The sequence below is a fragment of the Vitis riparia genome, chromosome 17, assembly GCF_004353265.1.
Source record: "Vitis riparia cultivar Riparia Gloire de Montpellier isolate 1030 chromosome 17, EGFV_Vit.rip_1.0, whole genome shotgun sequence".
Classification (NCBI taxonomy): domain Eukaryota; kingdom Viridiplantae; phylum Streptophyta; class Magnoliopsida; order Vitales; family Vitaceae; genus Vitis; species Vitis riparia.
In genome coordinates, this window is record NC_048447.1 from 4939932 (window position 1) to 4960451 (window position 20520).

At 36.7% G+C, this 20520-nt stretch overlaps 1 protein-coding gene across 1 annotated transcript in view; it reads left to right on the forward strand.

The window, feature by feature from the left end:
- The window catches only part of LOC117904516, a 56570-nt gene that overhangs the window by 21361 nt on the left and 14689 nt on the right, over positions 1 to 20520 (forward strand). Inside the window, exons 3-5 of the mRNA XM_034817151.1 lie at positions 4528 to 4678; positions 4750 to 4788; positions 4868 to 4942. Of these exons, the coding sequence (XP_034673042.1) occupies positions 4528 to 4678; positions 4750 to 4788; positions 4868 to 4942 (265 nt within the window). The remainder of the gene's footprint in view (positions 1 to 4527; positions 4679 to 4749; positions 4789 to 4867; positions 4943 to 20520) is intronic.

Here is a 20520-nt window from a genome sequence, read left to right on the forward strand (position 1 = left end):
GAAACCTCGTTATCCACCCTTAAAGCCTTTACTCAAAGTTTGAGGCTTTCCATAGAGTTTCCAGCACCGGTTCCTTGTGTGTCTTGACTTCTTGTAGTAGGTACACCAAATAGTGTTCTTGTTAATTATTCTGGACAAATTTTCCCATTGATGGAGGATTCATGTTGTTGGAGTTGTCAATAATTTTAGAGAAAAATATAACAAAGAGCCTTTGAAATGGCAATTAAGGCCATTAAACTAGGGTTAAAAAAAAGAGGAAAAATGGTGCTACAACTCAACAATGAAGGCTAAAAAGAAAAATCCCAAGGAACCTAATTTAGCTCTGATACCATATTGAACAACCAATTTTCCTAAAAACTTAAGCTTGTAAGATTTGGTCCCATAATGACTCTAACACCCTCCCTCACTTGTAGCCTCTATTTTTGGGCTTACACGCAGGTTTAATAAATTGGGTAAATAAATATGTGATGGTGAGGTTCGAATACAGGACTTCCCACCAAACAAGTCGTTGATACCATGTGGAGAAAAATTGTATTTCTCATTTATATCTTAAAAGTATACAACACTACAATTATATACAACAGAAAAAAGAAAAAAGAAAAAAAGACTTAAGGGAAGAATTGGAAACTACCCTACTAAAGATCCCTACAAATTAGGGATTGTATACACAAATATACTCAAATATATTACAGCTGTAATATACAGCTGTGGAAGATATTCAGCTGTAATATACAGCTGTGGAAGATACACAGCTGTAATAATCTTCACATACAGTTGTGTATCCGGCTGCAACAAGCTGTAATAATCTTCAACAATTAGTTTAGATGATGTGGCAAGTTATTATTGGGTGAAAGTGAGTTGTCATTGCCTATAAATAGTTTGTTAGTTTAATTTTGGATATTATTAGTCCATGTATAGATTTGTTAGGTGTAGAGAGTAGTTTTATAGTTTTTCTCCAGAAATATTTTCTATGAAATTTTCTTGGCTTCCAAACATGGTTTTTGCATTTGAAAGAATGTGGAATGGAAGGCTAAAACTCTGTCAATATATGGGGAGTAAACCTTGTGTGGCTAAGGATGAAGAACGAATGCATTTCTCTGTAATGATTTCAACTTTATCCTTTAGATCTGAGATTTGTCATCTTGTGATAGTGTTCTTCTGATGTTGACTGCAAAATTCACCTCTATGATGCTTGATGAATACATTGGATGCTCTTGTTAAAATTGATCCAATGTTTTTCTGTCGATCATGTTTGTCTTAGAGTAAACTAGGAATGAATCAATGCCTAATTGAATAAAGATCAGACTTCTAAGAAGAGATCTAAAGCATGAACAGGAAATCCTATTCTAATTTGCCCAAATCCGTGCGTAGTTCAATTTGTCCTTATATTCATCTTTATCTTTCTGAAAAAAAGAAATTTGATTGCTTAGTAGTTGAACTGATTTTCTTCAACTTTTATCCAGATTTTAAAAATTCAGTTTTACTAAGAGTAGTTCTAATCTAAGATTCAATTGATTGGTGAAGGAATATTGATTAACATAGTAGTCTCTATGGAGATCCAACCATTATACTAGGTGGGTATTTAGTAAAACATAATATTTATTACTTAATAAATTAAGTTGACTTTAAGTTAAATTATTTTTAAGTTGTTGACTTAAGACTTGTTTCTTATTTTTTACTTGAAGTATTAAGGTTGTTTGGTAAAGTTAACTTAAAATTTATCCTAAATCATCAAATTAGCATATTTATCCTCATTAATTTTAACTAAGATTTATATTTTTACTAATCTTAAGCAATAGATTTATTAGTTAAACATTCATATTTAAAGTATTGTAGATACATGAGATAACTAAAAAATTATTTACTATAAAAATGAGTTGTGAATGTGGAGTTATAGTTGTAAAATATACTTTTACTAAACATGGGTAAATGAGGTAAAAGAGATTTAAAATTAAAAATAAGTTAACTATTTAAAGTTATTTTTTACTTTAAGTTGTGATATTAAGCTATTTTACCAAACATGCTTAATTAAATTAAGTTATTAAGTCATATTAAGTCATTAAGTTAATTTATTAAATACCCTTTAGCTGTTAAACCTTTTGGATTTCAAAAGAAATTATTTTTGGTTTTAGGTTTAACTGTATCAATGATAAATTTCTGGTTGATTTTGTAAATGTAATTTCTTACCTCAATTTTGGACTGATATGCATTGAACCAGAAATACACAAACCACTTATGGTGTATAATCTTAGGTAGTGCTCTTGTGGCTTGGCTCAAGTGGTAAGAGGTTGGGATGATATTGTGGGCAAGTTCCAAGTTTGAATCCTATGGGGACCAAAAAAAAAGTTAGTTATCAAACATTTACCTTTTTTTTTTTTTTTTTTTTTGTGGTCACCATAGGACTTCGATAATTGTGAAAGTATAGATCAAACAATTAAAAATTCTTTCTTGAATGTTTTTTTTGGGATTGGGTTAAATTGTATGTTAGGGATGGCTCTTTGTTGATGTTAGGATTTGTGGATTGGTTAAGCTCTATGTAGGGCACGTTTGCTGGTTTTTGTTTTTTCGTGCTTCCTTTTGGGTGGCTACTTTGTATACATCATGTATACCTTTTTTTTATTTTTTTATTTTATTTATTTATAATACATCTTCTTTATCTATATATATATAAAAAGTTATCAAACATGTACTTCAAGGCTCCCCATGGGCAACTCATCTGGCAGGAACCTCTCATCTCAGGAACAATATCTCTTAGGTTTGACCCTTGGGTGTGGTCCTTGGGGTAGGACATATGTCTCCATGATTTTCCCAATCCTGCAGAATAAGGTTAGTGGATTCCATGTTGTCCAAACAAAGAAAAAATAAAGATGGGGTCCACAAGAGTAAAATATGAAAGTGGATGCTCCAAAATACCGATGCAGGTTGGGTTGGGTGAGAGAAAGGAACTGGGAATTTTAAAGTCTGGAAAGAAAGAGAATTGGAATTTAAAGTCTGGAGAAGAAGAAAGCCGCAGTCAGAAGAAAAGAAGTTTGATTGGATGGGATTAAATATTTGGCAATAATATAATAAGGAATTTGTGTGAATAGCAAAGTCAAAAAGTTAACATCTCATCCTAAAAGTTTTGCTTCTTTAGGGTATGAGAATACATTATTTATATCAGTGGGAGATGGCAACTGAACTGAAATTGTTACCAATCTAGACTTTTTTCCTGCAATGCAAAAGACATCTAACTCCTAAAATACTAAGATATTAAGGATTCAACTAGCTCCTGATAATATTAAAATATTTTCTTAAATTACTGCTGCACTTTCCCAAATTGATTATTCCAAAATTCTGTAATATGGAAAATCTTTCTAAAGTCTTAAACATTCTAAATTAGGATATACTGCCTTGTTATGAATGGCATACCTTGTGGACGCAAGTGGGGGCCACCATAAGAGTTTTTTTGGACCCAATATTATGAACCAGGAAGCAGCAGAAGCCCTTATTTTGTGGAAACTTGTAATATCTTCTCTAAGATAGACTAATTGAACAACCTGTAGGTGGTTAAATTTGAGGCATAAAATTCTTTGATACTATCTTCTTATCTGACACCAAGCTGTTAAGAAGAGGCAATAGTTTCAGACGAAAGGAATGAACCACACCCATCACCATCCCCCAAATGAAGGCGAAATATCGATACGCCTTTGAGGTGGGTTTCTAAATTTACTAGCCATAAGTGCCTTAACTTATCTCCATATCTCCTTATCAATCCAACCGGATGATAGATCTCCTTAAGTGGCTTTCCCCATAATGCCGAGGCACCCATTAGAGAAAGCAACTTCTATCTTAACGTTCTAGTTGACCATGCAACCATCGTTCCAAAATTTGGTATTGAACCATTATATACTTGTTAACGTTTGTAGGCATTGTTGGGTTGGAAAATTAGAAATAAACTAATATATGAACTCATTTTTACTAATTAGATGTTTTTTTTTGTATAACTATAAAAAGTAATTGATTTTTGTAGGAAAAGTAATTTACATAGGTTATTGACCATGGAAACTCCAATTTAGCATATGTTTTTCTGGTCTTAACTCTTCGCCTTCTTCTTGGAGCAAGCAGGATTTTAAAAATTCCTTTTAAGTTGAGTTCTGTTGAGCTGAGTTTCACATAATGAATTATCTAGTGTCTTATTTTATACCATCTGATATCAAATAGGAATATGCCAGTAACTTTGAATTTTAATTCCTCAGGTATCATAATTAAGTCTTAGATTTGCTTCTACGACATGTTAGTGTTTATTAAGGCTGAAGCAATTCCTTGATGTGAATTACCAATTGGGGCTAGAAATGTGTGGTTTTTCTGTGTACCTCTTCTGTTGCTAATTCTTCTTCACTTAGACATATTTATTAGGTGATATTGTTCATTCTGGTCTGGTGTTATATTTTCATGTTTTCTGATATTTCATTTCCCAGGCATGCTTAACAAGATCTTTTTCCTTGTGAAATATTTTGATAACCCAAAACTTATTTTTTGTATATGTAGTGAAGAATCAGGAGCTCTTCCTAAATCATGGGAAAACTCTAAGGCTTCTACTAGTCATGGTAATCTAGAATTTGGACTCAGTCAATGGAAGGTGCAAGCTGTTGCTGCTTTGGGAGCTGGAGCAAGAGAACTCCAGTCAATAATTTTGAAGGTGTGGTTACTTTTGCTACAATGTCAGCTTTTGTGACTACTTTGATGATTTGACTTGACTAATTTTTTCAGGGTGGCAGTATGCTTACACTGGGAAAGATATATCAATTAGTAAGACAATGATCCTTGTGATTTGATTTTATTTTGCTTTCTCATATTTATTTCTCAGCTAGTTTCTCTTCTGTGGTAGTTAGCAAGGAGATTATCTGGGAAGCTCTTCTTGGAAGCTGCCAACTATCAGATAAAAAATGAAGTTATCAAAAAGGTACACACGTTTGAACTTATGGCTGTCTAGTTAGGTTGATATGAACTACATTTTTGTCTTTCCTTATTTTGCTGGGGGTAGAACCATTGCTTCTTATTTATTATGATGTCCTTTTTTTTGTGGTTTTGATAAGGAGGAATATGTTGAAAAATAAGAAAATTATAGCTATAAGCTGTAAGGATAAGGGATCCCTAAAACAAAAAAAAGGTGTTCTATATCTTAGGGTTAGGATCACCTCCTAATTGAACTCTATTAATCTCCCATTGCTGAAGCTGATAATGGGAGAGAAGGAGCTGCAAGATGAACGATCAAGGAGCTGGGACAAACTAACAGCCAACTTTCACACATTATGGCAATGTTAAGAGATAGTGAGACAAACTTTAGGTAAGACTGGCATCAGGAAGCATCTCACCATCATTTGGCCCAAGTTTTGGATGAAATTATGGAGGGAGATGGGTGGGAGAGAAGTGGTAGGGGCACAGGATAAGTATTTGGTAATCAAGCTCAAGCAATCAAACTGGCTGTATATTTTGAGCTTTGAGGGCTTTGGATATGCTACCCCAATACCCAAAAAGGAACATAAAGAAACCAAAATCTTTCATCTGAAAAACTGGCCTGTTAGAATTCCTTGGCACATTGAATATGAGTGGCATGATCCTGAAAAGCGTTCATCCCACTGATTTAAACAAGCAGGATAGTATGCCAGTGAATCGAGTGGTGAGTGATCATGGAAAATATTGTTTTCACTAAGGTGAAAACTAGCAGATGGAACAGCTGGACAGAATTTCTCAAAACTGAGCATGAGGTACCTGTTTGAGACCATGAAGATCATAGTGAAGACTACTAGTATGGTTGGAGGTGAGAGATACCTGCAGGCAGTTTCATACAGACTTCCTTGTAAATATTACCAGGAACTTTTTTTTTTTTTGATCTTGGAAAAATAAAAAAATAAAAAAGAGAAAAACAAAAGATCACCATGGGGAACGCATCATCTTCATGGTAGAACTTATGTATTAAACTCTTATTTTGTTAAATTGAACTTTTCAAAACTTTTTAGTATTCAATGTTTTTATATGGTTTTATTTTAATCCTTTAAATCCTATTGTCTTTCATGAAATTAGTTATATTACTCTTCACTTCATGTTTGTAATACATATGCATTACATGCATGTACACATTTTTTTTCCATCATGTAAAAAAGCATACAACATATGATATGATACAATAAATGATGTGGAAAAATAGAAAAACAACACACCATATGATTTACAAGTTAGTAACTAAACCAATAAGCATACAAACCTATAATTTTGGCAATTTGAGTAAAGTTTCTTTTGGGAGCGCTTTTTAGAAAAACACTTCTAGCCTGTAGCATTTTTATTAGTAACACTTAGCTGTGTGGATATAAACCAGGGAAGCACTTTTTGATATTGCTTAATGATGATTTTGGTAATGTATAAATTATTTGTTATATAACAAAAAAAGTACTTAGTTTTGATAAATTACAAAAAAGGACATTATAAATTTTATTTATCATTATCAAAATTCTTCATTTGCATATATAACTGGATGTACTTGTGTATATAAAATTGAAAAAACAATATTTTTTATGAATTTTTTTTTTTAAAAAAAAACACTTATAAGAAGATTTACAATTAGATCATGTTCCAAAAAAAGGGTGTAGAGGTGAAGGTTTGCATTTATAGTGGTGGCTATTGACATCACTAGCAGTCACAGAAAGATAAGGGTAGAAAATAAAATTAATTAAAGCTGGTACAGGGGGAACTCAAATAGGGTAGAGAGAGAATTCTAGTAGAAAGAGAAAGATTTTTAGAGAGACAAAGATGTATTTTTGATACATGAACATTTTATTTAAAATCAAAGTCCTTCCCTTGTTTTTGATATATAGTGATTTTTGTAAAAAACACCCCTCAAAGTCCTTTCCCTATTTTTGAGAGATACAGAGGTATTTTTCATACATGAACATTTTATTTTGTTGGTTAGATTTGTAGATGATTGTACTCATTCTACATGTGCTTAATTTTTGAAATCTAAATCAGAAGTCTCATCCATATCTTCTATCTTCCACAATCTTATTCAAAACTAATTTGGGACCAAAATAGATACCCTTTGAGCTAATAATGGGAGGGAGTACTTCAAACCAAAGTTTGATTGATCCGGACTATTAAGGAATTTTCCATCATTCTTTTTGTATAGACACTCCCCAACAAAATGGGGTTCTTGAAAGGAAAAATAGGCCCTTATTCGAAGTTCCCCGTGCCTTGCTATTCAAACAAAACATTCTGTGGGGATGCTATTTTAATAGCCTCGTATTTAATAAATAGGATGCCTTCCAAGATTCTTGATTACAAAACCCTAATAGAAAAAATCAGTACTCTTTTTCCAAATTTTCATCGTATTGGGAAATTACCTCCAAAATTTTTGGATGTATATCTTATGTACATATCTAGAGCCACTTGAGCGGGAAACTTGATCCTAGAGCCCTTCACCGCATTTTTGTGGGGCATTCCTTCACAGCAACGCGATAAAAGTGTTATCATCAAGTCATCAACCAACTTGGAAGCAGTATGTTACAAGGGATGTAATCTTTGTGGAAAATCAACCATACAATGGGAACACCTATCTTGAAAGGGAGAAAAGTAATATGAAAAATAGGTGGTGGGATTCTTCAAATTATTCTTACCATTCTGGTTGGAATAACTCCTCAGACCAGCAGTAAAATAATTCTTACCATACTAAATTTAATACTCTTCTAAAAACATTCCTCTCTATTTCTATCCCTACCCCTATTGCTTAGTTGAATCATAATTGTGAAAAAATGTCTAAAATTTATTTCAACACTGAAATTCCTACAAAAATCAAGAGTTCTAAGCCACCTATCCTCAATGTGTATTCCAAAGAAAGGCGGCCTGCTGTTGCTTTAAATGATCCAATCTTTGACTTTGAAACAGGTTTTGAAGGAGATAACCAGATTTTGATGACTTAGATTTGCCTATTGCACTTAGAAAAGGGACTCAGTCTTGCATTCCTCACCCTCTTTCTCAGTTTATGTCTTTACAAAAACTCTCACCCAAATTCCGTGCCTTCATCACTGAATTAGCTATTGACTGATCAGCCTTTATGACTGTTATTTAGTAGGGAAATAATGGCTGGTATTTGGCCTCTTAATAGGAAAGTCAATAGTTGTATAGAGCAATTTAAATTAGGAAGTTAGAATTAAAATTCCTATGATTTTTGGGATAGACTTCTAGGAGTTAATTTGTTTCCATTTTTTACTGCATAGCCGTCCATAAGATGTACAATTTTTCCTCAAATCAATATACGATTATTCTCACATATGCCTACATGGTATCAAAGCTTTAGGTGTTTTTCAGAATAATCGTTCGGATTAAAGAAGTTCTGCAACTGCTGGTATTTTTCTGTTAGTGACAACGAAACACCCCGATTTGAAAAACAACCCTAAATTCTTTTGTATCCAACCTTGTTAGAAAGCTTTAAGGTGAGTAACTAGCAGGTATGTGAAGCATTAATGGCTGATTTTGAGGTGAAAAATAATTTCAGCAAGTATGTGACAGAACTTGAGAATAGGTAGTGAGGCAGATAGGCATATGTTGCTCACTTTGAAGAAATCAGCCCAAAGAAGAATGGATCAAACAACTCCAAGATTGGCCAATTCAAAAAAGATGAGATAAATCAGCTTAGAAGCTTTCTTGCATCATTCGATAATCCTAGTGCCTCGTGCTCCCTTGCACGCTCAGAAAATTGTTTTCCAAGTGCTTGGGTCATTGACTCAAGTTCTACTTACCCTATGAAAAACTCTTTCCATGGGTTCTCTTCATCCATGTTTTGGAAATAGGAAGATTAAAGTTGCTAATGGTACATTGGCCACAATGGCTAGTTAAGGCACAATATATTTGTCACCCACTCTGTCATTAAAATCAATATTACATGTCCCAAGATTATCTGCTAACCTTCTATGGGTCCATCAAATTACCAAAGATTTAAAATGTGAAGTAACATTCTTCCCGACTCATTGTGTATTTTAGGGTCAAGCTATGGGTAAAGATGATTAGGCGTGCTAAAGAACAGGAGGAACTCTACCTTCTTGAAGCTTGTTGTGGAAATAGTAATAGGTTACCATTCTCCTACCTCTCTGAATTTCATCAAATAAGGAATAGATTTGGCCATGCATCCACCCTTTTTTTTCCTGAAAAAAATGTTTCCTCCCCTGTTTGAAAACTTAAATGTTAGTGCATTCCATTGTGAAGTCTGTGAGTTGGCTAAACACCATCAAACCTCATTTCCATTGAATATTAAAAAAGTCTTTTTATCCATTTACTTTGATTTTCATACTGATGTATGAAGTCCTTCAAGAATTCTAAATATTTCGGGTACTAGATGGTCTGTATCATTCATAGATGCTTGCGCTAGGGTCACTTGGCTTTATCTTGACTTACCCATGACCTCTTCTATGTCCCTTCACCCACTTGGTATCTTTGAGCCACCATTGGAAGAAAAAATACCTGACAATACTATCACTGCACCATTGCAAGTCTATTCAAGGAAGTCATCTCATCCTAAGCACCAATAGGTCTAATCAGTGGATCCCATAATAGGTACTGAATTCTTTCCCTCTCCTAATCCTTCACCACACATTGACCAGCTTGTGGAAGAGCATGTGGATGAACTTGTTTGTAACAATCTAAATTTGCCTATGGCCATTAGAGAAGGCACCCGAACATGAGCCCAATACCCTATGTCTAACTCTGTCTCCTTTGATAAATTGTCACCCTCACATAAAGCCTTACTTAGTCACCTAAGTCCCCTAGAAATCCTAAAAACAGTTCAGGAGGCACTTAGGGATGAGAATTTGAGAAATATCATGAGTGAGGAAATGAGAGCACTTGAGAAAAATCAAACACGGGAGGTTGTAAGACTTCCTAAAGGGAAAAGACTAGTTGGATGTAAGTGGGTATTCATTGAGAAGTACAAAGCTGATGGGACTCTGAAAAGATACAAAGCTAGATTAGTAGCTAAAGGGTATACTTAGACTTATGAAGTGGGATCACCAAGAAACCTTTGCACCAGTGGCAAAGATGAACATTGTTCAAGTCTTATTATCTTTGGCTACTAACTTTGGTTGGTCTTTGCAGCAATTTGATGTTAAAAATGTCTTCTTACATGGTGATTTAGAAGAGGAAGTTTACATGGAGGCTCTCCACTAGGATTTGATGGCAACTTCAGCGGTGATTCTATGTGTAGACCAAAGAAGGTGCTATATGGGCATAAGCAATCTTATAGGGCATGGTGTGAGAGATTTGCTAAAGTTATGCTGAGAATGAAGTACCGACAAAGTCAATGAGATCATACTCTCTTTATCAAGCACTCAACATCTGGAAAGGTCAGGTTTTAATCATTTATGTGGATGATATAGTTGTGACTAGGGATGATTTAGAAGAAATTAAATGGCTTAACAAATATCATGTAGCAGAAATCGATATTAAAGATCTAGGGAGGCTGAGGTACTTCTTGGGTATTGAGGTCACTCATTTGAATAAGGGCATCTTTATTTCACAACAAAAAAAAATGTCCTTGATCTCCTAAAGGAAACCAGGATGTTGGGTTGTAAGCCAACCAATGCTCCCATTGAACAGAATCATAGGCTTGTGGATGACAAGGATGAGGCAACAGGTGATTGAGGTATGTACCAAAGACTAGTGGGAACATTGATTTACTTGTCACACACTAGGCTTGATATAGCCTATGCTGTGAGTGTGATCATCCAGTTCATGCATTCACCAAAAAATAGCCATCTAGAGGCAATCTACAGGATTCTCAAATATTTGACACTCACTTTTGGAGAAGGCATTCTATTTAAGAGGAATATGGAACCTAAATTTGGAAGAATACACTGATGCATTTTAGGCGTAATCAATTGTAAAACAAAGATCTACCTTAGGTTACTGCACATGGCTAGGAGGAAACCTAGTTACTTGGAAAAGCAAAAGGCAAGGTGTTGTGGCCAAGTCAAGTGTAAAGGTAGAATTCAAGGCTATGGCACAAGGAATATGTGGACTTTGATTAAAATCATTCTTGATGATCTCAAAATTAAATGGGAAGGAACAATGAAGTTGTACTATGATAACAAGTTGGCTTTTAACATTGCCCCTAATTCCATCTAACATGATCGAACAAAGCATGTAGAGATTGATAGACACTTCATTAAAGAGAAGCTAGATAATGACCTGATTTGTACTCTTTATGTTTCAATAGAAAGATAGTTGGTGGATATTTTGACTAGGGGACTCTTAAGTCAGATTTTTCAGATGATTACTAGCAAGCTAGGAATAGAAAACATCTATTCACCAACTTGAGGAGGGAGCTTGACTAGTTAGCCTTTATGACCCTTATTTAATAGGGAATAATGGCTGATATTTAGCCTCTTAATAGGAAAGTCAATAATTGTATATAAAAATTGAAATTAGGAAAGTTAGAATTAGAATTCCCATGATTTTTGGGACAAATTTCTAGGAGTTAATTTGTTTCCTTTTTTCATTGTGTAGCTGTCTATAAGATGTACAAGTTTTCCTCAAATCAATGTACAATTATTCTCACATATGCCTATATTAGCCAACCATGAAATTCCAAAAATGTTCAAGCGGCCATGAGCATAGAACCATGGAAGGAAGCTATGAAAAACAAAATGAGGACCTTGGAAAAAAACGATGTGTGGGAGATGGTGAGTCTACCAAAGGGAAAAGAACAGTTGGGTGCAAATGAATTTTCATTATTAAATGTAGAATTGATGGTACATTGGAGAAGTACAAGGCAAGATTTGTAACAAAGGGAAACACTCAAACATACGGGGTTGACTACTTAGATATTGTTGAATATAATGTATTTATAGTATATAACCTTTCCTTGTTAATATAGGATACATGTATGGTAGTTAGGACTCCTAGCCTTGTATATATATATATTTCTCAATTGTAAGTAGATCATTACATTAATGAGAATTAAGGTTTTTCTTCTTTCTCTCTCTCTCAACATGGTATCAGAGCCAAGGAAGAAAACCTAATTCTTTCTTGTTTCCCGTGTCATCAACTCCGGGAAACCTTCCGGTGACCGTGTTTCATTCCGGTCACCTTCCCCATCTTCCAATACTTTCCGGTCATTCGGATCGTCGACAGAAACTACTCACCGCCGGCGAAATTTTCCGGCGAATTTTCCGGCGAGCTTTTCCGGCGACTTTCCGGCGACGTATTTTTCCGACACCGACTATACCAGAAGGAGCGCCTGGAGGAGATCTACAACTTTTGTGAAGGCACCGGCACCAAAATCCCATCCACGCGCCGTCCACGCGCAAATTTCCGGCCGGCGACTGAATCTCACGCGCCGGCGCGTGAGGGCGCGTGAGGCCTTTTCCGGCGACGCGCCTCCTCCTCCAGCTTCGCCTGACGCCGACCAGCCTCCCTACCTCCCTGGTTCTCCCATCCGAGCCCTGCACATACCTCTTTTGGGGATTTTTGTCTCCGTCGGCCCTCCAAACAGCCTTTCCGGCGAAGCTCCGACTACTTTTTCTCCACTCCAATCCCTGCACGTGCCTTGGGAAGTGTTCTTCTACCTTTCTGGTGGTACCACGCCGCGATCTGAGGCCGTCTCCCTTTTTCGGTGGTGCCACGCCGCAATCTGAAGCCGTATTAGGGCTCTCTTCGATCCAAACATACTTCATTCTTCAGATAAGTAGATATGACTACTAAAAATTCCATTTTTTCCGCTGTTATATCTGGATCTCCTATGATTACTTCGGAGAAATTGGTTGGCAGTGACAATTATCTTTCCTGGTCTGCGTCTGTTGAACTTTGGTTTATGGGTCAAGGATATGAGGATCACTTGATTACACAGGAGGCAGATATCCCTGAGGTTGACCGCGTACAGTGGAGGAAGATAGATGCACAGTTATGTAGTGTATTATGGCAATCGGTTGATCCCAAGATTCTTCTTCATCTTCGGGCCTACAAAACTTGTTTTAAATTTTGGACTCAGGCCAAAGGATTATATACGAATGATATCCAGCGTCTTTATAAGGTGGCTTCTGCAATTGTCCATCTCAGCCAACAGGACTTGGATCTATCTACTTATATTGGCCAGATTGCCTCTCTTAAGGAGGAGTTCTTGACTGTGATGCCTCTTACTCCTGATGTTGGGGCTCAACAAACACAGCTTGACAAGTTCTTCATGGTTCTTACTCTTATTGGCCTCCGTCCGGATCTTGAGCCTGTCCGCGATCAGATTCTTGGTAGTTCATCAGTTCCGTCCTTGGATGATGTGTTTGCTCGCCTCCTCCGTATCTCCTCCACTCAGACTTTGCCATTTGATAGCACTTCAGATTCTTCTGTGTTAGTTTCTCAAACTAACTCTCGAGGAGGCCGTAGTGGTACCCGAGGTAGAGGTCAACGTCCTCATTGCACCTATTGCAATAAACTTGGCCACACTCGCGATCGTTGCTATCAGTTACATGGACGACCTCCTCGCACTGCCCATGTGGCCCAGTCCTCTGATTCTCCGCTGCCTCAAGCTCCGAGCTCTTCCGCATCTCAGGCTTCTGTTGCCTCTGTTGCCCAGCCTGGTAATGCCTCTGCCTGCCTTACCCACACATCTTCTCTTGGACCCTGGATTCTAGATTCTGGAGCTTCTGATCACTTATCTGGTAATAAGGATCTTTTCTCCTCTATTACTACTACCTCTGCTTTACCTAATGTTACCTTAGCTAATGGTTCTCAAACTGTGGCTAAAGGTATTGGTTTGGCCCTTCCTCTGCCTTCTCTACCTCTCACTTCTGTCCTTTATACTCCTGAATGTCCTTTTAATCTTATTTCCATCAGCAAAATCACTCGCACTCTTAATTGCTCTATTACCTTTTCTGATAAATTTGTGACCTTGCAGGACCGGAGTACGGGGAAGACGATTGGCATAGGACGTGAGTCTCAAGGCCTCTATCACCTCACCTCGGATTCATCTCCTGCAGTTTGCATTTCCACTGATGCTCCTCTCCTCATTCACAATCGTCTGGGCCACCCTAGTCTCTCCAAGTTCCAGAAGATGGTCCCTCGTTTTTCCACTTTATCGTCGCTTCCGTGTGAGTCATGTCAGCTTGGGAAACATACTCGTGTCTCGTTCCCAAAGCGTTTGAATAATCGGGCAAAGTCTCCTTTTGAGCTTGTCCACACTGATGTTTGGGGTCCTTGTCGGACTGCGTCTACTTTAGGATTTCAGTATTTTGTCACTTTCATTGATGATTATTCTCGATGTACTTGGTTATTTTTAATGAAAAATCGAGCTGAGTTATTCTCTATTTTCCAGAAATTTTATGCTGAAATCCAAACCCAGTTCAATGTTTCTATTCGTGTGTTACGCAGTGACAATGCCAGGGAATATTTTTCAGCCCCATTTACTTCGTTTATGTCTCATCATGGGATTCTTCATCAGTCTTCTTGTGCTCATACTCCTCAACAAAATGGGGTAGCTGAACGCAAGAATCGACATCTTGTTGAGACAGCTCGTACTCTCCTCCTCCATAGCAATGTTCCTTTTCGTTTTTGGGGGGACGCTGTTCTTACCGCTTGTTATTTGATTAATCGTATGCCCTCCTCTGTCTTACATGATCAGATTCCTCACTCCCTTCTCTTCCCTGACCAACCACTTTATTTCCTTCCTCCTCGTGTCTTTGGTTGTACTTGCTTTGTTCATATTCTCACTCCTGGACAGGACAAGCTTTCCGCCAAAGCCATGAAGTGTCTCTTCTTGGGATACTCTAGACTTCAGAAGGGTTATCGTTGTTATTCCCTTGAGACTCATCGATACTTTATCTCCGCTGATGTCACCTTCTTTGAGGACTCACCATTCTTTTCCACCACTTCTGAGTCTCTTCCTGTTTCTGAAGTCTTGCCTATTCCCATTGTCTCCCCACCTGATGCTATGCCTCCTCGGCCACTTCAGGTTTATCATCGTCGCCCTCGTGTCGTTGCTCCTCTCCCTTTTGCTGAGGCACCTGCTGACTCACTTCCTATCCCTTCGGCTTCACCTACCCCGGCTCTGCCTTCTCCTAATGACTTACCCATTGCTGTTCGGAAAGGTACTCGCTCTACTCGTAATCCTCATCCTATTTACAATTTTTTGAGTTATCATCGATTATCTTCACCCTATTCTGCTTTTGTTTCTGCTATATCCTCTGTTTCTCTTCCAAAGAGCACCCATGAAGCTCTTTCCCATTCAGGCTGGCGACAGGCAATGGTGGATGAAATGGCTGCTCTGCACTCTAATGGCACTTGGGATCTTGTTGTTTTACCCTCGGGTAAATCTACCGTTGGTTGTCGTTGGGTTTACGCAGTTAAGGTTGGTCCTGATGGTCAGGTTGATCGCCTTAAGGCCCGCTTAGTTGCTAAAGGCTATACTCAGGTTTATGGTTTTGATTATGGTGACACATTCTCTCCGGTTGCCAAGATTGCTTCTGTTCGTCTGCTTCTCTCCATGGCTGCCATGTGTTCTTGGCCTCTTTATCAATTGGATATTAAAAATGCCTTCCTTCATGGTGATCTTGCCGAGGAAGTTTATATGGAGCAACCTCCTGGTTTTGTTGCTCAGGGGGAGTCTGGTTTAGTATGCAGGTTACGCCGTTCTCTATATGGCTTGAAACAATCTCCTCGAGCATGGTTTAACCGTTTTAGTTCTGTTGTTCAAGAGTTTGGCATGCTTCGCAGTACAGCAGACCATTCAGTTTTCTATCATCATAACTCTTTGGGCAGTGTATTTATCTGGTTGTTTATGTGGACGACATCGTCATTACAGGCAGTGATCAGGATGGTATTCAGAAACTAAAGCAACACCTTTTTACCCACTTTCAGACCAAAGACTTGGGGAAACTCAAGTATTTCTTGGGAATTGAGATAGCTCAATCCAGTTCTGCTGTGGTCCTTTCCCAAAGGAAGTATGCTTTAGACATCCTGGAAGAAACTGGTATGTTAGACTGTAAACCGGTAGACACACCTATGGATCCGAATGTCAAACTTGTACCAGGACAGGGGGAGCCTTTAGGAGACCCCGGGAGATATCGACGGCTCGTAGGTAAATTGAACTATCTCACCATTACTCGTCCAGACATTTCTTTTCCTGTGAGTGTTGTTAGTCAATTCCTACAGTCACCATGTGATAGCCATTGGGATGCTGTAATCCGCATTCTTCGATATATCAAAAGTACACCAGGCCAAGGTGTGTTGTACGAGAACAGAGGTCATACTCAGGTTGTTGGTTACACAGATGCAGATTGGGCTGGCTCACCCACAGATAGACGTTCCACTTCAGGGTACTGTGTTTTTATTGGAGGTAATCTAATATCTTGGAAGAGTAAGAAACAAGATGTAGTGGCCAGATCTAGCGCTGAAGCCGAGTATCGAGCTATGGCTTTGGCAACATGTGAACTCATATGGTTGAGACATCTTCTTCTAGAGTTGAGATTTGGAAAGGATGAACAGATGAAACTCATATGTGATAACCAGGCCGCATTACATATTGCATCCAATCCAGTCTTTCATGAAAGGACCAAACATATTGAAGTTGACTGTCATTTCATTAGAGAGAAGATCGCATCAGGATGTGTTGCTACAAGTTTTGTTAATTCAAATGATCAACTAGCTGACATCTTCACTAAATCTCTCAGAGGTCTAGGATTAAATATATTTGTAACAAGCTTGGTGCATATGACGTATATGCTCCAGCTTGAGGGGAGTGTTGAATATAATGTATTTATAGTATATAACCTTTCCTTGTTAATATAGGATACATGTATGGTAGTTAGGACTCCTAGCCTTGTATATATATATATTTCTCAATTGTAAGTAGATCATTACATTAATGAGAATTAAGGTTTTTCTTCTTTCTCTCTCTCTCAACAGATATAAATTGAAATTTTTAAAGAAATTTTTTTTTCCTCTATATCTTTGAAGTTTAGGATTACTCTATATCTTTGAAGTTTAGGATTACAACATATATATATAGGACTACTCTTGAGTATATGCAAAAGGAAGAAAATAAAAGATGCAATTGTGCAAATAATTAATACCTCAAATCAGAAAAAATAAAATAAAAACTAAATTAGAAACATTGACACAGCTGATTCTATCCCCTAATTTACCCCACTAAATAAAATCTCACATATTTTATGATTTTCCACACCCCCAACCCCCTCCTCAAGGTGGTTTGAAAATGTTTAATAGTCCTAGCTTGGTTACTAGAACTTCAAGCGGCTGCTTCTAAAGGCCTTTAGTTAGGATATTTGCTAGCTATTTTTCTGTAGGAACATATGGCATAAAGACTAGTACCCCCTCAAGTTTTTCCTTAATGAAATGATGATCTACTTCAACATGCTTAGTTCTATCATATTGAATTGGATTGTGGCCTATGTTCATCATTGCCTTATCGTCACAGTATAATTTCATAGGTTTCTCATAAGGAATCCTCAATTCCTCTAATATCATCTTCAACCAATTGAGTTCACAAATTCCACGAGCAATGACCCGAAACTTAGCTTCTACACTACTTCGAGCAACAACATTTTGTTTCTTGCTTCTCCAAGTTACGAAGTTCCTTCCAACAAAGGTATAATAACCTAAAGTTTATCTTCTATTCTTGTTATCTCCTGCCTAATCAATATCAATATATGCCTCAATCTGCATATGCCCTTTTTTCTCGAACAACAATCCTTTTCTTGGGCTTCCTTTAAGATACTTCAGAATTTGATATACGACTTCAAAAGATTCTTCAGTACAAGTTTCTAAACTGGATGACCATACTAACTGCAAACACTATATCAGGACATGTATGTGATAAATATATCAGTTTACCCATCAAATGTTGATAGCGCCCTTTATCCACACTTGAGTTTAACTCTATTTGCCCCAATTTCCTATTAGGATCAATTGGTGTATTAGCTGGTTTACAACCCAACATTCCCATTTTTTTTGTTTTTTTATTTTTTATTTTTTATTTTTTTTATAGGTAAATTTTGTCTCCATTGGGACTTGAACTTGAAACGCACATATCCTCCCCATCCCTTTACCACTTGTGCCCGGCCTTAAGGGGAACCCAACATTTCTGTTTCTTTAAACAAGTCTAGAGTATATTTTTATTGAGAAACAAATATACCACCTCAAAACCTTGCAACTTCCAGACCAAGAAAGTATCTCAATTGACCAAGATCTTTAATTTGAAATTCTTTAGCGAGTAACCCCTTTAATTTCTCCAATTCCATAATTTTATCACCTGCCAAGATGACATCATCTACATATACTATCAAGATGACAATCTTATTGTCACTAGAATGTTTGTAGAACATAGTGTGATTGGCCTAACTTTGCATATACCTAAGATTCCGAATGGACTTTGTGAAACGATCAAACCATGCTCTTGGGGATTGCTTCAGCCCATAGAGAGATCTCTTCAATTTACAAACTTTTTTCAATTTCAAATGATTGCTCAAAACTAGGGGGCAAATCCATATACATTTCCTCCTCCAATTCTCCATTTACACAATCTGAGTCTTATTGTCGCTTGCAATTAATCTAAATTAGCCATTACAACAACTAGATGTAAAGAATGAATTTGTGTAAATGTCTCTTGATAGTCAATACTGTAGGTTTGTGTAAAGCCCTTGGCTACCAATCTAGCTTTATACCTTTCCACTGAACCATCGGCTTATACTTGACAGTAAATACCCATGTGCATCCTATTGTCGTCTTCCCTCTTGGCAAACTTATTAAATCCCAAGTTCCATTCATTTCAAGAGCCCTCATTACTTCCATGATTGCTTCTCTCTACTTAAGAACAACTAGAGCATCCTGTATAGATTTTGGAATTGCCATTGAAGACATGTTAGTAGTAAAGGCTCTAAAAGAATTAGAAAACCTATGGTATGACCCATATTTAAAAATAGGATGTATGGTACAAGATCTGGTTCCTTTCCTAAGGGCAACGGGAATATCAAGGTCATTAAAAGTATTAGAATCTGAACTTGAAGAGAGAATAGGTAAAACTGTACCTTCTTGGGTCCCTATGACCAGTTTTGACTCTTGGATAGTGGCAAGAGTATGACTTTTTGGATTACCTTGTTAATTTCTCCTTGTATAGATATGAAGCTCAATTTGAGATTTTATCTGTAGTGATTCTCCCCCTTTTAACAATTCTTCATTGTTTGACACAATAGAACTCGATTGAAGAGTTGAACTTGAACCTAAGTTTTTTTACCCCATAGGACCTGAACTAGAAGAATGTGAAAGACTTAAGACTCACATTGTCATCAAATGTTGGAAAAGGTAAAGACATTTCCCAAAAGCAATCTTCCTCGACCATACTCTTCACCTGAAGAGTGTTTTTAGTAAAGTAGGGTTGATTTTTAAAGAAGGTTACATCCATGCTAACAAAATTTTTCCTAGAGATGGGATTATAACACTTATACCCCTTTTCTATAGGTGAATATCCCACAAAAACATACTTTAGTGCACGAGAATCAAGCTTAGTTCTATGTTCTTTATGAATATAACAAATATTGTACATCCAAAAATTTTCAAAGGAATTGAGGAAAATATTTTTGTACAAGGATAAATCTTAGAAAGATGATTAAGAGGAGTTTCAAAACCAAAAATTTTAGTTGGCATTTTGTTAATTAGATAAGAGGCCATGAGTACAGATTCTCCCTAAAAACTTTTAGGTACCCCCGATGTAAACATGATGGCTCTAGCAACCTCCATTAAGTGATGGTTTTTCCTCTTTGCAATCCCATTTTGTTGTGGGGTATCAAAACAACTAAACTGATGTATGATCTCATTTTCAAGTAGATAATCTCCAAGAATAAAGTTAAAATATTCCTTTCTATTATCAATCCAAAGTACTTGAATTTGAGTTGAAATTGTGTTTTTATCATAGCATGGAACATTCTAAAAACCTTTTTTGCCTCTGATTTTTCCTTCAATAAATAAATCCAACAAGCTCTAGTGTGGTCATCTATGAAAGTGATAAACCACCTAGTTCCGGTTAAGGTCACCACACATGAGGGCCCCCAAATGTCACTATGTATCAATGGAAAAGGTCTAGATTCTTTATAAGGTCGTGCAAGAAAGTAGACACAATGATGTTTAGATAGGTGACATGCCTCACATTAAAACATTAAAGGATTTTATTCTTAAAGAAAGATGGAGACAATTGTTTTAAATATGAAAAACTAGGATGACCTAACCTACGTCGTCATAACATTATTTGATGTTCAATAGAGAAAGAAAAAACATCATTACTTGCAACTTGAGCTTGTATACTCTTTGAAGAATTTCTGAATTCCTTTATTGATCTTTTTAGGTACACACCATACACATATATATACACAAATGACTGAATAAGAAAATATCAATCTAGCTTGATTCTCTCCTAAAATTAGGAAACTGAATCATCCTAAATGATCTCTCCTTTTTTATTCCTAAAATACTTTCCTAAATTAAAACCCTAACTTTGAA